Here is a 24,937-nt window from a genome sequence, read left to right on the forward strand (position 1 = left end):
AAAAATCCATCCAATAAGCTGCCTGCAAGTCGCCCCCAAAGACAGCCCCCTACAGCCGACTCTGAGGCGATTATCATACCATAAGGCAAGAGACGAAATTTAACGTCAGGCCTTCGCTGGTGTTTTAATGAAAAGACAGATGTCAGAATTCAGTGCGAGTGGAGTGTCCAGGAATGGTCGATAGGACTCATTGCATGCAGAGTTAATCTCGTTTAAAAAAAAACGAAATGTTAACTTTGTGCAGGCCTACCCCAGGAGTGAGCGTGTGATATCATTATCCTAAAAACTTTCTCAAATCCTATGCTTGGGCAGCCTCTCTGTACCCACAATGCTCTGCTGGCAGCGGGGGCGGGGCAGTAAAATAACGCCGGCTGATGCCATGTCAGGGTACGTTCGCTGGAAGAAATATGGGTGATCTTTCGATGGGGATCCGTGATCGTCGGCTAAAAGACGTGTTCAGATGGCGCTCGAGTAAGTACAGAGTAATGGGGCAAGTAAAAGCAGCGGATGGAGCGTCAGGGCAGGACGGTCGCTCCGTGTCATTAAAGTCAGAGTTTCGAAGGACGGTGATCAGGCGTGTTAAGAGGGAAGTAACCGACGGTCCGGCAGACACAAATATCTGCTGTTGATTCACGTAAGCCTCCCAATTCCCCATCCTCTCCCAATTACACAGGAAAATGTTTTTGTAACGAAAGAATATCCACCCTGTCACTACTGTAAATCACCTGTAGGAAACATGACATTTGTAGCGGCCCAGTTACCCTCTGCTTGGCTACCAGGACTAGGCAGAGCCCCTACATCCCCAGCCATCTGCCCGACCAACAGTGCGGAGTTAGTCTGTATTTATAATGATGCGTTTATATTTATATACGTCTTTGAAACTTTAAAGATGTGTGCCTGCAGAGAGTCAAAATATTTGTTAGAATCCTAGACATTTGTCTCCCTGACGCCCTGAACCGGTTTTAGTTTTGATTAAAAACAATCTCATCAAAAATGTAACCGATTTATTTCAGACGATGTTAGTTAATCGGATATTAACACTTTCCACGCCTGGGCGGCAAATCCTTTTTAACTTGCAACGAATACGATCATTCCTTTAAAACTAACGAATTCAGGCAAATGTTGTCCATATTTAAGATTATGAAATAATTTTGTTATATGTATGGCGAAAAAACTGTAACGTGGTAATATCTAATATTATACTTAAGGTCTTTTATTACTCCAAATCTATGTAAAACTATATTTGCGAATGCGGCTTAACAGCAAAGATGATAAAATACTATAGCGTTCACCGAATTTTTTTTTAAGCTAATTACCCATAACCGCGGTTATCACACATAGCTATGCGCATCCTACAAATAAGGAGTAAACACTTAATTATTAGGCCGAGAAGGCAAACTAATAATTATACAGATGATAAAGTAAACCTTTTAATATATTCAAGATTAGTTGACCTCAATCTAACTATTACCTAATAAAAAGTAGCCTGTACGGAGAAATGAAAAGTGATTAAAAATACGTCTGATCTGATATTCCTTTAAAAGTATGGATATAGGTTACTTGGTACAATAAATATATTATTCGTGTCACACTTATATATGAAATCCAAATGCGGATTTGCACGAATGAAGAAAAAAAACAATATATGAACAACAGTTATAAAATTAAGTTATTCGAGAAGGCAAAGAATTGACTTCTACATTTCCGGTGAGCCGTCGAGTGATTTGAGCGCAATCCTGTGTCCTGCATCTCCCTGCGCGGCGAGGGTCTCAGAAAAATGTGTTTAAAGTGTTATTTTCTGACAGAATAAATCACGTCATGTGTCAGTGCCTTTCGAATATCCAGCTATGAAAGACATTACAAGAGGGAGATACAAATATTAAGGGAATCATCAGGTTAAATAAAAATATTAAAAACAGGAACTATAGCACAATGAAGGCTGAGTTACAGGGATGGCTAGTAAATACTACGCAACAAAATGTTAATGGTTAAATATAGTGGCTAATTGTTCGATTACGTTTCACCTTTTTAAACTAAAAGTGAATACTTAATTTGTAAATTCGTTAAAGGCAGGCTATCAGGCAACAGTTTGGCGCGGTTATTGAGTTCTTAGTTATTTCCTATTTTTGTCGTTCTACTCGTACTAGATTAACAACACAGTAAAGGTAAATTTGTTACATTATTTCAATATTGTAATAACTGTATGATTTAAACTGCAGCATTAACTTGACAAAAATGTTTCTTAATAACGGCAGTGCTTATTTAAAATATTTTCATTCGGCAATATAACAAACGCAAAATAAACGCTTTAAATGTAAGTTTTGAAGGAGAAAAACTAAATGTTAGTTTATCAAGAAAACGCACCGATACAACTTGAAAAGACTATAAAATTTTAAATAAATATGCGGAATATGCATTTTATTATGTATTACATTACATGCTTTTGTTATTCTGCATTTTAAGGCATTAGAGATGTAAGCAAAAAACCTTTCATGTAAAACACTACAGAAGGTGTTTTAAGTAGGAGCGATTAGCTGTTAAAATATTATTGTAATTTACAGAAGGTGTTTGAGATAAATTCTAGGTTAGTTACGTTTATCACGAAGTTCATTACCATGCTTTCCTTTGAAACAATATTAGAACCTCAAGGGTCTTGAATTAAAAGATATTTCCCAATATAACACACATTCGGAGCCACAGACGCCTCATGTTATAAGAGATTTAAGCAAGCACGTAGTGTCCGTTAAGCAGCACCCTCCCTTCAAAAAGTCCACATTAACTTTATTCTGCTCCTGGTCCTAATTTCTAAACCACGTGACGGTGGGAGTGAGTGAAGTTTAAATTCCCTTTAAGAAACCCAGCTCTATTCAGCCCCTATAAAAAATTCAACCATTTTATAGCACCATCTTATATGCCACTGTAAGGTGCTGCCTGTCGTGTTGGAGGAACCCCAAGAAGGGCTAGGATCTTTGGGGAACAAGGGGGTTACCGACCCAAAAGGGGCTTTCTCCTGCAGTCCACTGAAGGTAAGGCCGGCTGCGCTCAATCACGTGTGCTTAGTGCGTATGTGATTCACTTTGACGGGTTTTCATACACATTTAAACTTGGAGCCAGGTTTGTTGTACCTGCTTTATTAAAACGCGTACGTAACGAACGAGATTAAGAGTAAATTGCGCTTTTATTTGAGTGAAAACAAGTAGGCCTTGCAAAAAAAAATAATAAAAAAAAAAAAAAAACGCTTGTAAGCTATCGGATTGTTTCAGAATGCGCGTTGCTGCAAAATAAAATCACGCAAACTTTTGATTTAATCACCAGATATTACCAGATATTCAAGTGAACCTTTACGAAAACTATTTTTATTAATTGTACGTATTTACAGATTTAAAGATAAACGGGCGCCAAGTATTTAACAAAGCACATTAATGGTGAAATGATACGTCGTATAAATAAATAATATTTTTGTTTATTTCATAAATTCGTCAGTCGCAGTAAGGTGGTGCATAAGTGCAGGGGCGTCAGAAGTATTTTGAAAGTGTGTGTGGGGGGGACACATTGGCATAAAACTAATATTTGATGTTAAATGTGGGGGGTAATAATTATGAAATATGAGGGGGACACGTCCCCCTCAGATTTAATGTCGGCGACGTGCATGTATGAGGGATTATAAGACTGTATTAAGATAAAATTTCAAGAAAAACTTTAATGAAGTAGGCCTATATAACCTGATAATATTCAATAATAAGCACCAGGCAACCGAAATGCAAAAATACCAACTTATCGGCCTAGAAGAAGGTAAAGTAATGTTTGTTTTTGGTGTGTGTCTATATATATATATTCTGTACTATAATCTTTTAAGCTTTCAGCCTGTCGTCATGGTTACATGGTTAAAGTACTCTACTGTTCGGTTTAACTGCTATTGAACCGGTTATTAAACAAATAAGGAAATAGTGACACATTTTTGATTTTGAACTATATTACCAAATGTGTGAAAATAAAATATGCGGTAAACGTGAACATTTTTTATATATAAATATATGTAACTGACAATATATTAAGTTATTACTACCATTTAGTCAGACAAAATTAAAGGAAATGTCTCAATGGCGTTAAAGTCACAAAAAAATATGCAAAGTACCGTGTATTGTTAAATGGCTTTTTAAAAGGATGTTAGAGGGGGCAGGGGGTTAGGCTTTTGTTTTTCTGTGTCAATTGAGAAAAATGTTGGCGCAAGGTTTTTAGAGGAAGAATACTTGTCCTCTTAGGACCGCCCTTGACACCTTTTGGCTGGTCAGCTCTCGGCCATCTGTCACATGACCGCGTATGAGGCTGTAACCCTCTCTCAACAACAATGCAAAAAAAGAAAAAAAAACGTAACACCACATACACCTGAGCCGTTGGTTCTGTCTGGGGAAAGGTTAGGAAGATGACGAACGACCAGGAGGAAGACCCGTTTGCTCATTATCATCCGCCTCATGACACGTCAGCAACCATACAACAAGGGCTGATTTATGGGTCCTTCCAGGACAATATTTCTTTGAAAACCCAATCTTTCGCATTTTTACAAAGGAAACATTCATTAACAGAGGTACCCAGGTGAGCAATCAGCTGATCCTCTGGGATAGTGCAGTTACTAATCATCCTGTGGTGACCTTGGTTAGATTCACATTCACGGAGTGACTTACGTATGGCTCGCGTCCCAGGTACAAGCTAGTCAGGTATTATAGTCATTTTTGTTGGTCACAGTCCGAAAAGAAATGGAACGTTTTTGGGCAAAGCAACGAAAGCGATTCGATCAGAGCAACACGCGGGAAACGCCAAGCCTATTTGTATAGCGTATAATCTTTCTGTTGGGGGAGGAGATGGGGTTGAGTGTATGTCATGCGGGGCGATTAATACGAGCGTTCGCGAGAGATAAATATCCGCTGGTGACGAGATTATATGACTTTTTGAGGAGCTGCCTGCGCACTGAGCAGCGTAGGTGTCATGGTCCGGGGCAACGTCACCGCTGCGGTGGGAGAAGGAGGGAGTCGGCGGAGGGGCCCAAATAATTCACTGTGGTGTTTTAACAAATCAAAGGGTCGAGCTGGAACTTTTTTTTCTGATTCCAAGAAAACATCACGTCCAGACTTTCCCTTTGCTCAAATCGTGTGGCGGTCTCACGGTACAGATCAGACTTGTCGCGGCACCCCATCGCAGGATTTTACGCTGTAGGTTCGGTCTAAGGAGACTTTCCTTCGTAATAAAGTCGCAGATCCTACAAAGAGGGCTGATCAACATTAAGATGCTGAGCAACACGCCCACGCTGTAGCAGGATGACGGGAAAGTAACGGTACACTCCCGTTACCTCTCTCTGAGAACAACCAATTGCCGTTTGGACAGAGATGGAGGACTTCAGCACCTATATTTTATGAGGTAAAATTATGACATTACATGGTATTGAGTTTTATTATTAAAAGAACGGAAATCCGGTTTGCATCGACCGAAGCAACTTAGTGTTAATGCGCTTAAAATATCACTTTCACTATCATGCAGGTTATTTAGTTAAGGTTATTATCAATTTAAAGTGTAAACATGCTTTGCAAAAATAGGAAATCTTTTTCTCTAAGCGCAAGTGGCATGTAAAGATATCTGTCAAACTATATTTATCGCAGCGGTGATTAACGTTTGCCAAGAACAAGTATATAATCAAAAAGTGTTATAGGCTATTTGGTGTGATGTTATCACATACTTATTACCAATGCCAGTGTGTGTTTTACATTGAAATGTAGAAGTCTACAACGCGCGGCATAGCGTGTAACTAGGCCCGTGTCGGCGTCAGATTCGGTGTTTCCAGTCAGAACCCAGTCAAAAATGTGTTACGACGACAGCAATCACATGCTGTTATATCAGGAGTAGCACCAGAGTAGTAAGTTTACGTATAATCACGATTTATATTATAATTTAGTAAATATATAACTACATCTTTTCCTCCTTTGACAGCCGTTTTGCATTTGGCCGCAATTTGTCCTCATTTTACGCTTAAATAAATTTAATATTTTGCTGCAGTTGTATTTAATTTCGAAGGCGAGTTTTAAAATTATTATGCTGTTTTAAATGAATGTATAAGCCTATAGCCTGCGTACAACTTGTAAAGTCAACACTTTGAATGTGATTTAATTTTTGCTTCCATTTAGGAACCGTGCAGTTGAATGAAAGTAAACCTGCAATATTACGAAAAAAAACTGTCGTCTATTTTATAATAATATTTTTTAAAACTGTTTTTTTTGCGATATTGAGTATGTTGCGGTTTTTTAGGCCTCGGTGAATTTTCTGGTTGACAGGCGTTTCCTTTATTAGTTTTAAAAGAAGACATTTAAAGGACGTATTTTAAAAATATGTTCTGTTTTAATGAATAATATGTAACATATTTTGGACAAAATAAATGTTCACGTGCTATCTGTGAAATTCTTTTCAATAGGCCGATTGTCTTGCTCATCAACAACAACGCAATGACATTGTTCAGCTCGACGGCCTAAACCGGACCAGCGAGTTACACAGTAACAATTGACCGTGTTATTACGTTACCGAAAAACCAGCAATAAAAATCTAAACATTTTTATGCCATTAAAATTAATTTGGTTGTCTTTAATCTCATATGATTTGGGAAGATGACGCAAGTTTATAAAAAAAAAAAAAAAACGAATCTCTTGTGTCAAGAGGTTTCTATGACGTCGAGAAGTTCCGCTTGTTTGTTCAAACACAATGTTACAAATGAAATAATTAACATTCTGCTGCTCGAAATATTACAGAATACCGTCACATAATCTGCTGATGGCTGGTCAGTGAATTAGGCTGATATAAATACATGCATTAATACATACGAATTCCTTGTAGTAACGTCCCCTTATAATGCACAGAACAGCATTTACATCATGAAATAGCACTGGCAAATAACATACAATTTTTTGGTAATATCTAAGCAAGTTAATGAGCAGACTTTTCAGCCCAGTCTTTCATTTCATTATTTATGTACACTTCATCGTGACAGGCCTCTGCACACACACACGGACTTGCGTTTCGCTGAAAGACGGCGCCCTGAAATTCCCGCACGCTTCCTGCATCTCACACCAAATACGAACGTAGGTGCACAGTTTGTTCTCTAACCAAATTTGAAAGAGCTTCCACAATGTGCGAGTTGGAGGGTGCCACATAGTTCAGCGTCACACCGCAAACCAAACACCCAGGCCTGCACAAAATGGCAGCCAAGTTTGGCAATTTAAGGCAGCACTTTTAACGGCATCTGCCAAAACTTTGTGTCTTTCGTTTCTGAAATAATGGGGTGGGCACTGATTTCTCAGTCAGTCGAATCAACGTCTGGAAAGAGAAGCGGCTGGACAGTGGGTGCTGCATTTTTCTTAGCGTTCTGCATTTTCGTTGACGGCCGCGGTATTGGTGACGGTACGGAGCCCGAACTGGTGCGAGTGCCGCGCGGCGTCTGCCCCAGATAGCTTAGCGGATTATGTGTCTGGAGTGACAGTGATGTAAACACGGTGCGAGCTCCCCGTGCTTAGCTAAACACAGCGAGCAAAAGGTACAATTTCACTGTAAAATAGTCCGCGGCTGTCAGGCCTTATCTTTATTAGCTTTCGCTAAGGTCTGCATGAGTTTACACGGGTCCTCGGCTCGGTCCTTTCATCTTAAGAGTGTGCGCTCACATCGCTTACATGCACGAGATTAGGGGGAAAAAAATTTACATAAACTTCAAATGAATTGTTCACCGTTTAAACTGGCAGAGGTGAAGGCCGGTAGGTTTCGTGGAGCTGGGGGCCAGGGGCCCGCTAGACTCTCCTATTTTCTTTGTAGCTACGTTTGCTCTTTACTGTTTGTCTCCGTGCAATGGAGAGTGATGAGGACATGGCTGTAAGGGTGACCTTTACAAATGGGATCCGTGCCTTGTAACACAGCTACATAAAGTCTGGGGTGCCACAATGTTACAAGTATAAATATTTAACCAAACAATCCCTCAGAATAAATGGATCTCGACCTGTTCTTAAAACCGAGGTCTTTAAGTGCCCCTAAGAAGTTTCCCACGCCAGTGTGCAAGAAAAAAAATCAGATTTAGCTGTGAAATTGCCAAAATAAGAAGGACTGAATCGGTGGGGATCCTCTGTGAAGCCTCCACAGGGTGCGTTGGGCCCTTGGTGAAATGCTATGCTGGGCGATTCTCTTTTTCATGAACATTCAGGCATGTCTGCTAAGCTTGCACAAGGATTTTCGATCTCGATTTTTAGCCTCTGTCATCGTAGCCAGTTTAAAATCTCCCACATATACATACGTTACCAGACACACACACCTCTCTTGTTTGTGTCTTCTGCGTCCATCTATATTCTGTAGAAGCGAAGACTAAACAGGAGAAACTTTTAATCACTTTTTTAGCTTTCGATTTCGGCAGCTATATCTTTGGGAAATGACCTGAAACGTTGGCATACTATTTGTTCATTTTCTGAATGAATACAGTAAAACAAAAGTGCATTTAATTATTTGAGGGATTTTTTAAATTTCAGGGCAAGAGAGACTACACTATTGGTGTTAGCCTACTAAGATACATATTTTTCAAACAGAGCCATTGGTCAAATGGCCTGCCAGTCAAATGCAGGTCTTCACAACTTGCAAGTCGATTGGTCAATAAGTAACTGGAATCTTGCCACAATCATGGAGTACCGAACATGCTTTGGCTGTCCTGGGGCCTGTACTATGAAGCGGGGTTACTGGCTTATCGGGGTAACTTGTCGGATTTAAGGTAGTCTGGGCAAAATGTAAGTGAAGGAATACGAAGCCCATTTAAACTGTGGTACCTTAAATCCGACAGGTTACCCCGATAGGCCAGTAAGCCCGCTCTGTAGTACAGGCCGCTGTTCTCGCTTGTTTAGCCGTATCAGGCATGATGAAGCATCTGAAGCAGGAAGCCCAAAACAGCAGCGAGCGGAAATCGCTGAAGAAACAGGCAGCTTGGGACAAGTGATCAGCCCAGGATTTTCGATAAGGACGGCCATTTATGTCATAAGCATATAAAATGATAAATCACAGAACATTCCATCTTAGAAGACAGGATTATAGACGAATGTACATAATACATGGCCTTCTGCAATCCTTCTCCCTCCTGCTTACATTGAAGACCATTAAGAAACTAAAAACAGCGAGGGGCTATTCGCAGTATTTCACCTTTTTGTGTATAATAAATCAAGCTCTTTTATAGATGGGAAAGATAACAACTTTTAGTCAGATTAATATTTGCTATTGTTGCCATGATTCCGTTACCAATTTATGATCCTTACCTTTCATGTTTATGCATGAAACAGTGTATCTGCTTTTTAAAAATAATGCGATCAAAAAGAACTAATGATGTCAAAAAATTTAACAGATATGTTTGTATGCTTTACAACACAGCTAAACTTTTTTGCTGTAAGTATAAATAATATAGTTTTTTTTTTTTTTTTTACAGATTTCACAAGCTTATTATTTTAAAAAAATATATATACATACAATGGTAACTCGGTATACGTCCGCTTTGGATTAAGTACAACTTGGTATACGTCCTGTTTGGACGTGAAAAACTTTGCTTGCTATACCGCCTTTGTTTGGAATACGACTCGTTTGCTAGAACTTGTATGGGTCAAAAGGAGTCACGACACCCGCCCTACCCTTGTTAACCTCTCTCGAGTCAAAGCCACGACTGCCCACGAGCGTCAGTGTATAATATGCCAATAACAATAGGATTTTTTTGTTTTCATGGGGACGGATTAATCATTTTCCCTTTATCTCTTATGGGAAAAATTAATTTGGTATACGTCCTGTTTGGTATACGTCCTGTTTGATATAAGTCCAAGGATCTGGAACGGATTAAGGACGTATACCGAGGTACCACTGTATATATATTTAAAATTGCTCTTAAAGTTTAAACATGAGTGTCTGAGGAATCATAGCATTCCTGAGTGGCTCCCCGACATTAATTCATTGTTGACTAGAAATGTAATATTTAGAAATTACTACATCAGAAACTGACAATAAATGTTGCTCACAAAATTGAGTTGCTGTTGCTTTTTACTAACATAAAGCAATATAATAGTTATAATTTAAAATTTGAAGGTGTCGGAAGATTACAGTTATCCTTATAAATAGTGGTGATGTGTGTAGTAATATACGTCCAAATATGTACGTATAAATAAAAAGTACGTATTCTTTAATGAAGTGCAAGTATTGTTCAGACTAATGCTAACAGACAATAATTGTCACGGTATTATAGTAATGGCTGAACACGGGAGCGTTTCAGAGGGACGGCGGCGGAGGCCGTCCCAATCTGATCCCCGTTTAGGGTGACCTTTTACAGAGATGCTCCAGGAGAAGGTGGTGTCTGTGACTGACCAGGGTGTGACTGCGGCCGTGCCTGCTACACTTCCGGAGCTGGTTCGTGAGCCGCCGCCCCCCCCACACATGGGACTGCCCTCAGCCAGCGTCGATCAGCACCACGGGGAAGCCGACCAGGTAGGCAGAGGGCAGAGCAGGTCCCCAGAACGGCTATAATCTCCATACAGACTGTGCCTCTCGCCCAGAAGGAGCACCCAGTTTGTTTAGGGTTCAGCACAACCTACTTCCCTCTTTAATCAGTGGGAATACAGATTCTTATTCGGCATATTGTGTCGTGTCGTAACATTTGTTTTAATACTATTTATTTCTATTGAAATGAAGACTTGTACAGAACGTCCAATTGAACGACACAAACCGTGATCAAAGAATGAAGGATATATTTAACGGCAAGCTGCATACAGCAATGCACTTATTCCTACGGTTATTTTTCTTAGGCAATTAGAGATATTCTCCTTTTATCTGGAAAACCGTATAAAGCTCAACTGCGCTAGCTTTTGCGAGCACGTGTTCGTTATATGGGTAATTAAGGATCAGTTAATTTCACACATTGGTTCCATGTGGAAGAAACGGTCACAGCCCACGTGGGCCGTTTCAGCTTCTCGTCGTGTCGATTTTTTTTTTTCCGAGGGGGTGGGGCCGCGCGAATACTGGGAACGAGGCAGCGTCCGGCGACTCTCCGCTAACTGTGTTACACTTCTCCAGAACATCGAGAACATCAAGGTGTTCCTGCATGAACGGGAGCTTTGGAAGAAGTTCCACGAGGCTGGAACGGAGATGATCATCACCAAGGCGGGCAGGTGAGCCGTCCACGGCAGAAGGTGCCCTGCCACAGATCACGAGCTCAGCGGATTTAAGGCTGGCGCTACGCAAAAGCCACATGCTGCCTGGGTTACGATGGTCCATTTCCAGTACATAATTCATTGAATTACATGAGATGTTCAACACTTTATTATAAAATATGCTTAGTGTTAATGATTTTGCCCAACTCTAGGCTAATGTAAGGTAGGCAAGGCTAGGCTATGATGTTTGATGGGTTAGGTGTGCTGTATTAAGACGCGTTTTTGCCTTATCAGAACGTAACCCCATGGTAACCCAGGGAGAGGCCGTAACAGGTTGACCGTAGAAGGTACAAGTTTTGCCGTCGGTAGTGTTTACGCCTAGAAGCAGAAAAGGTGGACCTCCCATTTTTCTGCCATTGCATCCCTGTTGCCTCAAAAATATTTATTTTCCTCCCTATTGGAACCGTGAGGAAAAAGAGGAGAAGCGGCACAGGTGCAGCCAAACCAGAATTCTCACTTCAGAGACTTTTTTATTGACACAAACTGCTCGCAGCGTTAGATTTAATGCGCCCAGGGATTAGGTCCGGCACCTCAGACATTAACCAGAGGGCAAGCAGAGCTTCTTTTGCCATTCTGAGGACTCATCCCTCTAAATATCCCCACTGGAAACACAGAAGGTCACCGCAGTACCTCTTTACTACACTGACATCATGTGAGCTGGGCAGTCACCCCCCTGTATGGGCGCATACAAGATCCAGTAACTGCTTTGATGCCCCCAGGAACAGTTTGTACCACATTAGGCCTGAGGACGAGGGCTAAACTGACCTGAGGGCTGCAGAATGGCTGCTGGGTCCCAACGTCCTGTTGAAGGTCTTCTGGGCGCATGGTTATATTCACTTCAGCAGCAGTGCATACAAGAGATGCATGATTATATCAGACCACATCGGTATTGACTTTAAAAGCCTTTAAGACATATATGTGGTATTTCTTAGTCCAAAAAAGATAAACAAGAAAATTAGCTAAACAAAATAATATTAGATAATATTATGATAAATCAATTATAATAGGGCACTCGAAATGTTAAGTAGCTATAGAGAAATAAAACGATCCTTATTAATAGAAGCAAATAAACACTGAAGGGTTTCTAACCCGACCGTTTATCTCGACATGAGACGACGTATCAATTACCTGACAGTTACTATATCAACTGGAAATAGCTACCGCCGAGCCGTGTGGTGCGCGGCGGAAAAGAGAGACATGTAAATGGATGGTATCAAAACAAATTATAGCGCGTCGCTGAAACGGAAATATGCCAGCTGTCATAACAGAGTAATGTGATCGAGCTTCACTCACCGCATGCAGAGGCAGGGGCCTGGCAGTGGTTTGCGGTCTGTGGCCCCAAGGTGCCGACTGCACTGCGAAGTCGAGCAAGTAAAGCGTAAATATCAGAAGCCACAAGCCTCTCCAACACATGCATTTAGCCAAAACGGAGACTCGGTAAGAGTCAGACATGTACAATGTAATGCAAATAACATAGCATCTGTATTAGTACGTTAATATAATTTGATGGAAATTCTTTAAAATATGAAGGCGCCAAAGTCTTTGAAATATTAGTATAAATAGAATAGAACAAAATTAAATAAATATAAAAATCTAAAGAAATAATGACAGTTTATTTCATTATTAATAAAATATGAAATTCTAAAACAACCTCATTCCTGTCTTTGGTGCTGCTGAACCATGAAAAAAATTACACATTAAAGATCATAATGCCCATTATAAGACTGAGAAAGCATGGAGATTGTCGTGTGGCATTCAGCAGCCGCTTTATTACGTGCACTTGCTTGCTAAAGCAAACAGCCAATCATGTAGGCGCAACATGACCCGCTTTTCCACCAAAGTTCAGGAACCTAGATCCTTAGTTCCGAGTCCCTGGGCCATCTTGACCAGGAACTTTTTTGGCTTCTGGCTGCTTTCATGTGTCACTTTCTCACCGTACAACAGGAACCTTTATGCTAAACAAGCATGGGAGACACAAAAAGCCTGTGGGATTAACTTCACATGTAATTTCTTAAGAAACTACATTGGCACTCCAAAACAATGGAGGATGAACACGTTGTTTTGTTAGTTATCGGGGGGGGGGGGGGGGGATCAATTGCAATAAAAATGGGATAGAGCATTTTATTTTATTTGTATTTTATTTATATGACCCAAAACACTATAAACGTGTTTCGGGTCATATAAAGAAAACACAAATAAAATTCATTACTAAATCCGGCCAGCAGAGCGACCTCTTGTTTGTTATGCAATAAAAAAATGATGTAATGTTATGTCGCTGGCAAGTATGACTCCCAGCATCGGCGATATCAGACAATGGTATATTGTTTTTCGATTGTATTATCCAGCACAGAAATATGGAGACACAAGCACAAATGTATTCATTCATGCATTAAATGTAATTGAGGTACAAAAATAATTAATCTCAATTTTTGCTGTACAACTTCTTTCCCTTTTCCCCGCACTTCTGCATGACTTCCACGTTAATGCCCGTGCTTATGGCCAACCACTTAGCAAGTTATCACCGCGAGCCGGAGCTGTTCAAATCACGGCCCTCAACAGCCAAGCCCTGCTGGTTTTCCAGCCTTCGTTTACCTGTGAGCCAGGTGTGAAGCCTCTGACCAGTCAGAATCCATAATTATTAAACTAACTACCTGGGAGAACTGAAGAGAAGGCCTGTATTTGTAATCGAGGGCCAGATTTGAATAGGGGGGGGCAGTAAGCCATCAAACAAAAAGTACCTAGTCTGGTGTAGAAAAAAAAAAAGTTCCGGAACTACCTCTGTGGAACTACGGTCAGACCAAATTTCTGCGGTAGGAACGTGACATAAGTTCATGGGTCTGGAAAAAAAAAGTGAGTGCGGTTGGAAAGTGCTTCATGGCGATGGCATTTCTGTGGCTGAGAACTCCTCGCTAATGAGAGAGGTCAGAGGAGAAGAGCCAGCCTCGTTAAAGCCAACAGGAAGGGCACGAGTGCAACAATAACAGGTCAATACGAAAGTGGTGTGCGGAAAGGCTTCTCGGAAGACACAACCCAGCTACCCTGGAAGGGTTCCTGGGGCTAGATGTACCTAATAAAATGCCCACTCACAGTATAATAATTACCAAACGGTCGGTTTGTGCTGCGAAGAATTTCAAAGCTGGTAATAAGAATCATATGTATTATAAGAATAACAGCTAATATTATGGAATGAGGCCAGCATATATAAGGCCAGTTCACAGGGTGCCAGGCAATATCCCGAATCGTGTGAGCGATACACGGTCCAAGTTCATCCTGCCTCAGTGTGGTGAAATTAAACTTATTATCGGTCTAAATGTTGATGTGTAGAGACGTGGAAGGTGACCAGCGAAGCAGCAGGATTTCAGAGCTAGAGGAACAAGTAAGGAAATGTTTAAAGCTAATGTTAATGAGTGACAGTATTAAGATAAAGGTAAAAACAGTCACATGGTAAAGTTTATTACCGTTGTTCGTAGGAGAGTAAGCAGGACAAAAAAAACGGAGTGTATGTTTTCATACACTTTTTAACAAACAGGAGTATTGAAAAGGCAAACATGTCATTTTGGGGCTGTAGCCGAGGAGGAACACGCATTAAAAACCTGAGTGGCGTTTCTGTTTATGTCTGCAGAGTAAACCAGACGGACATTAGCGTTTTACTGTCCTGGGAAGTGGTGTATCTCTGATTCAGCTGGAGAGAAAACAATAAGTCTTGTGCTTTCTGATCCCCTGAGAGTGCCGGAGAAGACGAGCAGTCTTGCATAAACTTGCATCCTTTTCAGTACCTTAACTGACTGCGTGTGCGCATCACTGAGATTGTTGTTCATTTCCCATTAAATATAGTGGATAATTTGGGCTCATTTGTTGCATTTACCTGACAAGGTAAAAAAAATAAGTGATATCATGTTCAATAAGAAAGGTTGGATTTCAGCGGTCCAGTGATACTTACAAATAAACGGGCAGGACCAAGGGTGGGGTTAGTCTTGACCCCTGAGAAGTTTTTTTTTTTTAAAGTTTGGGGTGGGGGGGGGGTTCTACATTCTAGTCAGTTGTGGAAGAACTTCAGTTGAACCTGCCAAGCTTGTTTTTGCGAGACCCTGAGACCCCTAATCCCACTCTTTAGAGTGGGCGGTGCTTTCCTCTGCGACTGGTTCTGGGGATTGCTGGTCGGGTGGGGGGGGGGGGCTGATAAGAGGAACACGGCGCCCCGGACCAGCGGTGCCTCGTGGGCCCCGGGCTGCTCCATCATCCGGCCGCTGCCTTTTGATCTTGCGTCGCTGGTGCTTCCCAGAGACAGGATGAGTCACCGGGAGTCCAGCCGTGTCGAGGAGCTAAGAGAAACAGCTGGCGAGGCATGCACCGACGTGATATACTGCCCCCCCGACCCGTCCCCGTGCCTCATTCCTGCCCTTTGTCTCACACACGTGCGAGCGCATGCAATGCACACTTAGCATGTGACTGTGGCACGCTGCTCGTCAGAGAGTGGGCCTGGAGCAGGACATCTCGCATCAGCCGGCATATGTCAGATTTTATGATTTTATTAAGGATAATTTAACGGCACTTTCCGTTTGAGCTTTTAAGCACCCCGTTCTTGGGTTGCTCTTGGGGAATGGGAAGGGAGCCCCTTGATCCGCCTGAGTTGCAGACGAGGCATCAGTAAGACACGCCGGGCCCATAGCCCAGAGACGTATCGGAGAGGACCCCCCACCCCCCCCATTTAACATCTCATGTGATCTATCTCAGCCACACCCCGAGGCGGGAGGTGACATTCAGAGGAGCTTAAGGTGTTACCGACAGGGGGACACCATCCTCGGTGCCCAGCAGGCCGAGAGAGAGCTCGACAGCTTATCGGAGTCCATCATCTCCGACTGCGCGACACTTCTAGCTGAAACGCTTCCAACAGCAGCTCCCCAGGGATTTAGTTAAGTGTTACTACGAGAGGCAGATCCTGCATCAGGCCTTGGCAAAGGACTTAATATTGACTTTGACATGAGAATCTTTAAACATATCCCTGTATCACTGGGACTGTGTGTTGCCCGCAAACAGGGGAACAAGACGACCGCCGTTTACTGCCGGATTTACATTCGTGAGTCACATTGTGGTGTAAAACTGGCATTGGAATGATGGCTGGCAGGGGGGGGCAGTCTGCATTTTGCTCCTCAACCTCATCCAGTGGCGGTGAGGCTGGTCGAAGATGTGGCCTTCGCAGTAACTCCCTTTGGAATAGATGTGTGGAGCCGGGAATGATGATGTGAGTATGTTTCATACCTTTCGGGGGGGGAAGGAGAGAGAGAGAGAGAGAGGGATTTAAGTCCCCAGCCCCCAGATCTCTCCTCTTCTCTTAAAGAGTATTAGATGTAACGTGATCCTGGGTTTGCCTCACGTGTGCCTGGAAGGCACTCGTTCAAAAGTGTGTGCAGAGAACAAGGCAGGAACCCTGACACCCTGAGAGCCTTCAGCACGTTTAAGAGAAGCTTCTACTGGTCCAACCTGCTGCCAGGGGTGGGGGGGGGGTCAAGAGGTATGAACCGCTGCCATATCTGAGCACCCATTAAAAAGCACTTAACGTTTATTAGGGTGCATTGTGCTTAAGCAACTCTCTCTGACGTAGATGAGATTGGGGGATGGAGCTTCCCAGGAAAGGCCAGGGAATGTAACTGTTTGATGGGTTTTACGGCCACGTCAGGCATATTAACGCATCCTGTCCGTCATCTTGGGTTCGTCTCACGCAGAGTGTCCTGAGGCGGTCCCGGGGATGGTGTGGTTTCAGCGAGATCTGACCCATCCGGAGGAATGCTGCCTCATCCCCAGAAATCCCATATAGGCGTAAATTATCACCGTGAGATGCAAGCCAGATCCGCGGCATTCGAGAGCCGGTTCGAGCGTGCCAGTGAGCAGGCAGAGTGTGTTTGTGCTTAGTTTGGGTGGGGTGGGTTGTGGGGGGGGGGGCTCCCTCTCTGGCCACAAATGGGTTGGAGGAGCAGCTTACTCATACTCCTTCATGGGACCCCTAATCCGACGCCCTGGCGGGTTTACTGCAGCCTAACAGCTCTTAGTCGGCGCCACAGCTGTCTCAGCATGGTGACAGGGACACCTTAAGGGCCGCTGAAAGCCCCAGAATAAAAGCCTGTAAGCAGCTCTGATCTACGCCTGCTCTTGGTGCACGGTGCCCGCAAAGAGACTTGGGTCCAATCCGATTTCCGTTAAGCCGTCTGTAGGAGTAGCGTTTGCTCCGAGGCAGAGGTCGCGCTAATGAGCAGCGCGTTCCATCACGCACATCGCAATGCAGAGAATGGGCTCATGCAGACGTGTGGCCTCGCGTCATTGGCACGGAGAGCACGCTTGCAGAACACTTCTTGCAACATAAATTGCAAGTAGTCATAAACGCACAAAAAAATCCACCATTGGAACTCTGAAACCTGGGGAAATTAGCTTTTTTTTTTGTTCCAGTTCAGCTATGAAATGAAATTAAGGTAATAAAATAACAGTAAATGGGGTAAATAACGGTAACTGCCTCTGGCGGCCCGGTTGAGCCACATTTATACAAATTCATCCTGTGCTCTTTCCAGGAGGATGTTCCCCAGCTACAAGGCAAAGGTGACAGGAATGAACCCCAAAACCAAGTACATCCTCCTTGTGGACGTCGTCCCCGCTGACGATCACCGCTACAAGTTCTGCGACAACAAGTGGTGAGATGCCAGTCTGTTTCGCATCGCCGTGGCCACTGGGTGCCTCTCGGCTTTCATCCCAGTTTCTCCACGGCCACTCAAGTGTAGCTCAGCCACCTCCAGAAATGCCCAATAAGCTTCGAGATCGAATGAGGCCCGCCCCCACTTCCTTATATGGATGGCAAGGCGGAGGGGTCCAGGGGCGATGATGGAAACCATCTTAAACCAATATAATTATTTTTTTAGAAGGAGTGAGATAAAGAAATAAAGTCAAAATCAGAAGTGAGAACTTTGTAATTCTTGTAGGGCAACAGCAAAGTTAATGTTGAAACGGCATATATAAACGAGGGAAGTCAAGGCAATGAGATATGTTCGAGTTTCGCAGATATAGAAGGAGATAGTATAAATCAAGAGCATAGGAAAGTTTAAGTAATGCCAAGTAATCCTGCATGGAAGGTTTGACTATCACCGGTCACTGGTAAGTCCTTAGTCACTGCTGGGTTAGTGTTAGGAGGAGCCCAACCACCATGAACTGGTGGTGCGGTGGGGGTGGTAGCACAGAGATGAAGAAATAAATGACTGTGCCCAGAAGTAATGGAAAGAAAACAGCGAGAAAACAAGTACAATAAGTGCAGCTGTGTCAGAGAAATCTCCATGAAATGCACTTCTGCCAATGAGAACTAGCATTTTACGGCCAGATTTTTTAAGTCTGTGGGATGGCCTGGAATTCGAGCTTCTGCCAGCGTTGGTTCTGGAGCTCATCAGACGCACCTCGGAAGCACGCAATTAACAGTGATGTTACGGTCGAAGCAGTCGGCCCGTATTCCCAAAATGTCACCGCAGAGCCCAGGCTCTCGGGCTGACATTAGACGGACATGTGCTCCGTGTGACGCTGCGTTCAGGACTCCGTGCCACGACCGAAGCCTTTATGCTCATTCGCCTCTCCTGCGGCTGTGTGGCGCGCGGTCGGTGCCCCTGCTGGCCAGATCAGGTCAGGTCCGCATGTGACCCAGGATCTGCTCGTCTTTTCCTGCAGGATGGTGGCTGGCAAGGCGGAGCCGGCCATGCCGGGCCGACTGTATGTGCACCCCGACTCCCCGGCCACAGGGGCCCACTGGATGCGGCAGCTAGTCTCCTTTCAGAAGCTGAAACTCACCAACAATCACCTGGACCCTTTTGGACATGTGAGTCTGCAGATGGGCACAGGCATACACCCCCCCCCCCCCCGCCCCCCCCATACAGAAAAACACTGAACACATTAGTCAGGGTTGCCAGCTTCGTTCAGTTGACTGGTGTGACACTTTCAATTCGAATCTGCACACGCATTTACATGTAGGTAACAGTTTTATTACACCGTAAATAGTCTGTAGGTTTTGCGAACTGCTCCAGCGTTTTTGATGTGTCGCAATATTTCTATTAAGAATCTAAAAGCGCGTCACGCCAGGTGCGTGAGAGTTGGCAACCCTGCATTATCAGACCCACAAGGGCCCATAAACAGACAGTGGTGGGGGGGGGCACTGCTTACTTGGATGTTAGTGTAGCCCTAGTAGGGCTGGATCTGTAAATGAGAGAGGGGGTGTAGCCCGAGCAACACGCTAACAAGCTAAGCTTGTTAAGGGTGGAGGTGCGAAAACAGCCACAGCCACCAAATCGGCCTCCACCTGAGCATCCGGTGCCACTGAGAACCAAGGAGAGATCCTCCACCTTTACGTTTAATGTTGCTAAGCTTTTCTGGATAGAAACGTCACACCGTTACAGTGGATGGATGCTCTGCTGCGGCCGCATCACTTGACAGGATAAGATCAGCTTCACTTGTTAACAGAAACTGCTGGGGGCCCGACGGCTGACCATGTTTGAAATGCGTCTATATGGTCCCTCGCCACTCGCTGCCGGTCGCCCAGTGGGGTCCCCCGTCAGTCAGCCAGACGCTGGAATCGCAGCTGTGCTTGGAAGGGGAGCGCCCAAAAGCCACAACCCAGAACAGCAACCTGGGATGATCAGAGGCTTTCTCCGCTTTCACACTTAATACAAAGGAAGGGAGGATTCGAGGCAGCGCTGCTTAAAAACAGCTGTTTCCTAAAAGACAATACATGGATTTCAGAAGGCTGAGCTCGCCGTAACTGCCTGATGGGGGGAGTGGTTAAATAAAGACCAAAAAGACAAGCCATCCGCTTCAGACAGGGCGGTAGGGAAGGGGGAGGTGAGCCCTGCCGAGCCAAAGGGGGGGGGGGACACACACTGTCTGAAGACATCCCATCAGAGACCAGCTCATTAGGTTCATAACCTCTCAGATCAGCGGCGGGTCGGGCTGGCAGGATTAGTGGAGCATCTGGGAAGTGATAAGGCCTGTAATGAGGGCAGAGGGATGCCGGCGAGCCCAGCTGACGCCAGTACCGACCCGCGGGTTGCCAGCGCCGGCGGTACTTGTGCCACAATAATCCGAGACCAAAACGCCTCTTCAGTACCGCCTCTATGGGGGGTACCGACCAGACAGGAGCCTAGGGGTCTTAAGCATGGTGCCATGGTATTGGGAAAGGGGGCGTGGCTTCTCACATTCTATGCATTCCAGATAGGCGAAAGCCACACCCATCTGCATGATTAATATGCCCCCTGAAGTAGCGAGAGCAGGCCCCCGTATGTCTCTTCTGTGTTGCCACATGGAGCACATTCCCCAGGTCCACCTCTGCTGCGGGGTCGTTTCCCCTCAGCCAGGAGTGCGGGCTGTGGACTACTGTCCTGGACAGCTATCCTGCGTGGGTTTCATTTCCCCAGTTGGCAGGAAACTGTGGCGCAGACTCTAGAAATACATGGCAAACAGCCTGGATGTGTTAAGAGTCCATTCCCGAGGAATCCACGTACAGCGAAGAGGAGACCACCTGGCTGAAGACCTTCATCGATACAAATGGCCTGTTGATCAATACACTGAGACAGGATGTAAATCGGCTTCAGACGTCAGGGCTGCCGTAAACGTCACAAGGTATTATCTCCAGACGGTAGCGCAGCCGACCAGAAACTGTTCAGGTGTCTCCAGCTGCTCCCCGCCCTCTGCCTCACCCCTTCCCCCCTAGACCCCCACCTCCCCTCTCCGCCTGAGTACACTGGCATCGATAGTCGACGCTGGTTTAACCTCACGCTGCCCTCAGTGCCCCACTGCTCCCGCCTCCTCGCTGGCGGCAGATCCTGCACCTCCACCCCCCCCACCCGCCCTGTGAGTCTCCATAGGTCTGGAGTGTGAGCAGTGGAGGGGGTAGAGGCTTTGATGCTCATTGCCCCTGACAGAGCTGGGCTCAGAGTGACCCCACCCTAATGCTTCACCGAGCACGGACCTGCTGTCCCAGGAAGTGTGGGAATGTGGTTGGGCCCACACAGAGCACTGCATGGACCAACAGGTCCCATGCACCACAGCAGGCCGCTAGGGAACCAACAGAGGGACAACATCACGATAAATAAATAAATGGGGAAGTCTAACCTCTGAATGTATCGCATTAGTCACAATGCTAGCAGCTTCTTCAGGTTAACAAAATTCCAGATATCAACAAAAATGTGTGGATGAAATTAGCAGATGCTTAACGAGTCAAAATCAAGGCTAAATGATTGACGCTCAAGGGATTCCGATAACACGACCATTCATAGAAGTTATTTTGCTATTCATTACCATTTACTCAATAACGCTCATTATAAACTAAAGAAAGCAGGCCAAAGTTGTGAACCTGACTTCTGTATCTCATACCGTCAGATAATCCTCAACTCGATGCACAAGTATCAGCCCAGGCTGCATATCGTCAAGGCCGACGAGAACAACGGCTTCGGCTCAAAAAACACCGCCTACTGCACCCATGTCTTCCCAGAAACGCTCTTCATATCCGTTACATCCTACCAGAACCACAAGGTGGGTGTCCCCCGAGAAGCTCCCTCTGGTGGGGCCCGCATTGACCCCAGGGAGCAGTTCCGCTGACCCGTACATAAGCGCCGTCGGCCAGGAGCGTGAACCTCATGGCTCATGGCTTCCTTCACAGATCACGCAGCTGAAGATCGAGAACAACCCCTTCGCGAAAGGGTTCCGGGGCAGCGACGAGGGAGACCTGCGCATGTCCCGTCAGCAGGGGTGCGTATGAGATGCCCCTCTCTCCCACAGAGACCTGGGGCTGCCACACTAAGCCCTAACTGGGTCCTAACCTGCTCCATCCCTCCAAAACAGCAAAGACTACCACCCCGTGATCTCCAAGAACATGGTGCGGCAGAGACTGGTGACCTCACACGCCCATCTGACCGGAAAGCTCAGCGCGGGGCTGCTTCCAGCACACTCGCAGGTCTTGCCTCATTACCAGTACGAAAGTGGAGTTTCCTTAGCCAACCCCGATCCCCCAGAGACCCTCACCAGCCCCTTCCCGCCCGGCAGGGACACTGGCCTGCTCTACCACTGCTTCAAACACAGAGGTATCACCCCTCTCCCCTGTTTTCCCCACGCACTGGTTTCTTCACAGGATATTTAGCAAAACCAGTTTTGCTGTTTGTTCAACATTTTTTTTTTCTTAAAGCTGTAAGTTTTTAATCTTTAGCTTGTACAGTCAGACAGTAAACCGAGGTAAAAATAATTATATACAAAGCAATTCCATTAAATTATGCAGTTACGCTCCAGGATCCTTGTGACCCTGACCAGGGTAAGTGGTTGCACACAAATGAACTGAGTTACCATAAGTTAATCATGGACTTTTGAATTCCATCTTCAATTTTAGATAACACCAGGCACCTGGAGCTGGGGTGCAAGCGTCCATACCTGGACACAGCGCCCTCAGCTGTCTCGGAGGAGCACTACTTCTGTTCCCCACCTTCCTACGAGCCCCCTCTGCTGTCTCACCCCTACTGCGGGGAGGTGCTGGGATCCCGGGAGGCTTGCATGTACGGAGGAGAGGAGGGCGAGGCAGGGGTTGCTGGGGGAGGAGCCAGTGCAGACGGCCTACCGCCCCCTTCCCTAAACTGCAGCATGTGGCCCTACTCCCGGTATGGAGTGCAGGCGGTGGAGGCCGTGTCCTACCAGCCCTTTGCTACACACTTCTCCAGTGGCGGTTCTGCTACATCCACCGTCATGCCCCACCACACCGTGCAGCGTCCGCCGCCCACTCCGCCCGACCACGCCCTCTACGGGCCCCCCGCCGCACAGAGGGGCCTGCCACCAGCACCCTTATCTACCTCTTCCTCCTCCTCATCTTCACCTGCTCACGGCACGAGGAATAGAGCGCTGCACCCTTCCCTCTACCCCAGGAAGCCAGGGTCTCCCCCGAGGCCCCATCCACACAGGGACTTCTCAGCATTCCATCCCCAAAGCCCCCAGCCGCTGAGGGACGCCCCATACCAGTACCAGATGGGGTTGAGCAATGCTGGGGCCCACTGGACTGACAGTTAGTGTTGGGTGTATGATGTAATGCCACATTGTCATCTTTCCCGCTAGCAGAGAAGCTTTCACCTCATTTACCTCGCTCTAAAAAAAAATAAAAGGAGACACTGAAGGCAGAGTACACTCTTGCAGTTACGCCTGTCTCACGGGGCTGCACACTGTGGTAAAGCTTAAGCAGAACACACACAAAAGACTTTCTGGCTGAACTCGAGCGACACGTGTCCCTCAAGGCCTCATTGTTTTCGTTTGGGCACATTTGTTTTGTTGAGCGCAACTGCAGGATTTCATAAAACGCCGGTCCTGAACTTCCTCATCCGTACATAGAAATGATGGTGGTTGACAGATGTTTTAATCTTACGGCCGGTGCCAGTCGCCCTGTGAGAGGATGGGGCTTTTCCTCGTTGGTGTGTGATAACACATAAAATATGAACGCAAGCCGCACTTGCAATTGAACCGTTTGGGATTATTTATTTCGTCATTGTGTGTGCGTAATCCCACCGTGTGTCCAAGGGAGAACGATCGAGTGGCCACTGAGAAGCTGTAACAGTGCAGATGAATCTCTATAGGTACCGGTGACAGTAAAGAAACTCTCAGTAAATGGCACCATAAAAGGGAAACACTCTGTCACCAGTGTTAAAATTTAGTGTAAAAAATCCCAGAGTGAAACTAAACAATAACAGGTTAAAAATAACTTGTATCAGACACCCGTACACCCCACCTTAATATTCAACATTTTACAGGAAGGCAACAGAAAAGTACATAAACTATAAATGGTTACATTTCCATTAACCTTTGCTCCAAATAGTGTCATCGGTGATACACTCACAGAGTGAGTGTGTCTTCCTGTTTGTGTGAGGTGTTTACCATAGCCCCTAAAGTGCTTTATTTGGTTTCAGGGAAAATAGCACAGTAGAACCAGGAAATGGTATAGAGGGAGTCAACCCACTAAGTACTAAGTGATGAAACAAATACCACGGACAGCGATGAGGAACAGAGACGATACATGATCTTTGACTTATATTAGGCAGGAACATAAAGGCTTTTCGGTTTTTGGACTAATTTGCTAAATCTAGAGGTGGATAGTTCAGAAAGTAAAAATTGGGACAAAGATTTTGTTTGAACTAACCAGTTGAGTCCTCTGTGACTATGACTCTTTATTCTCAAATGGTTGGTTCAAACAAAATCTTTGTCCCAGTTTTTACTTTCTGGGCCTGAACTATCCACCTCTGGTCATAACATATGCAACTATAAACGGCCAACATTTGTCCCCATAGTCCTTTATGCGGGAAATAACGATCGAGTGCATCGGTGAACTAATTAGATAGTGACGAACGTTTTGGTGCAGACCACCGACCCACCTCAGGCGATTTGTGCTGGGAAAATAAGGTACTCATCCAAGCTCGATTACCTCAGACAGCATCTTTAACGGCAGAACAAACTTCCCCTGCATCCAGATGTGCGCTTAAGTCGCACCATAAAACCTAGGGAAGAACAGAATGGAGAACAACCCTAATCCCAAACCAAAAGGACTTGGTGGGAAGGGGGAAAAAATCCTTATTTCAAACACATGTAAAATGGTTCCAAAAGGCAGAAAGCCATATGGCAAACAGGGAGGGGAATGGGGCTCATTCTCCCCAAGC

General features: G+C 45.1%; 1 protein-coding gene across 2 annotated transcripts; it reads left to right on the forward strand.

The window, feature by feature from the left end:
• Nucleotides 1-387: 387 nt before the first annotated feature.
• tbx4 (T-box transcription factor 4) lies at nucleotides 388-24,937 on the forward strand. 2 transcript variants are annotated; one of them, XM_049001552.1, is made up of 10 exons: nucleotides 388-634; nucleotides 2,925-3,026; nucleotides 10,352-10,521; nucleotides 11,107-11,201; nucleotides 17,804-17,923; nucleotides 18,939-19,086; nucleotides 21,639-21,791; nucleotides 21,919-22,007; nucleotides 22,101-22,339; nucleotides 22,639-24,937. In XM_049001552.1, the coding sequence occupies exons 3-10, from the start codon at nucleotides 10,369-10,371 to the stop codon at nucleotides 23,304-23,306; spliced, it is 1,665 nt and encodes a 554-aa protein (XP_048857509.1). In that variant the 5' UTR covers nucleotides 388-634; nucleotides 2,925-3,026; nucleotides 10,352-10,368; the 3' UTR covers nucleotides 23,307-24,937. The 2 variants fall into 2 exon arrangements, with proteins under 2 accessions (XP_048857509.1, XP_048857508.1); XM_049001551.1 differs by lacking the exon at nucleotides 2,925-3,026 and having other exon boundaries at nucleotides 388-471; nucleotides 10,367-10,521.

The sequence above is a fragment of the Brienomyrus brachyistius genome, unplaced genomic scaffold (assembly GCF_023856365.1).
Source record: "Brienomyrus brachyistius isolate T26 unplaced genomic scaffold, BBRACH_0.4 scaffold59, whole genome shotgun sequence".
Taxonomy (NCBI): Eukaryota; Metazoa; Chordata; class Actinopteri; order Osteoglossiformes; family Mormyridae; genus Brienomyrus; species Brienomyrus brachyistius.

What these genes read in the sequence shown, in the direction of transcription:
- tbx4 (XM_049001551.1), top strand. Translation starts at nt 408, where the DNA reads ATGGGTGATCTTTCGATGGGGATCCGTGATCGTCGGCTAAAAGACGTG. An exon ending in ATCATCACCAAGGCGGGCAG is followed by an intron (nt 11,202 to 17,803) that starts GTGAGCCGTCCA and finishes TGCTCTTTCCAG; the next exon opens with GAGGATGTTCCCCAGCTACA. An exon ending in ACCTGGACCCTTTTGGACAT is followed by an intron (nt 19,087 to 21,638) that starts GTGAGTCTGCAG and finishes TCATACCGTCAG; the next exon opens with ATAATCCTCAACTCGATGCA.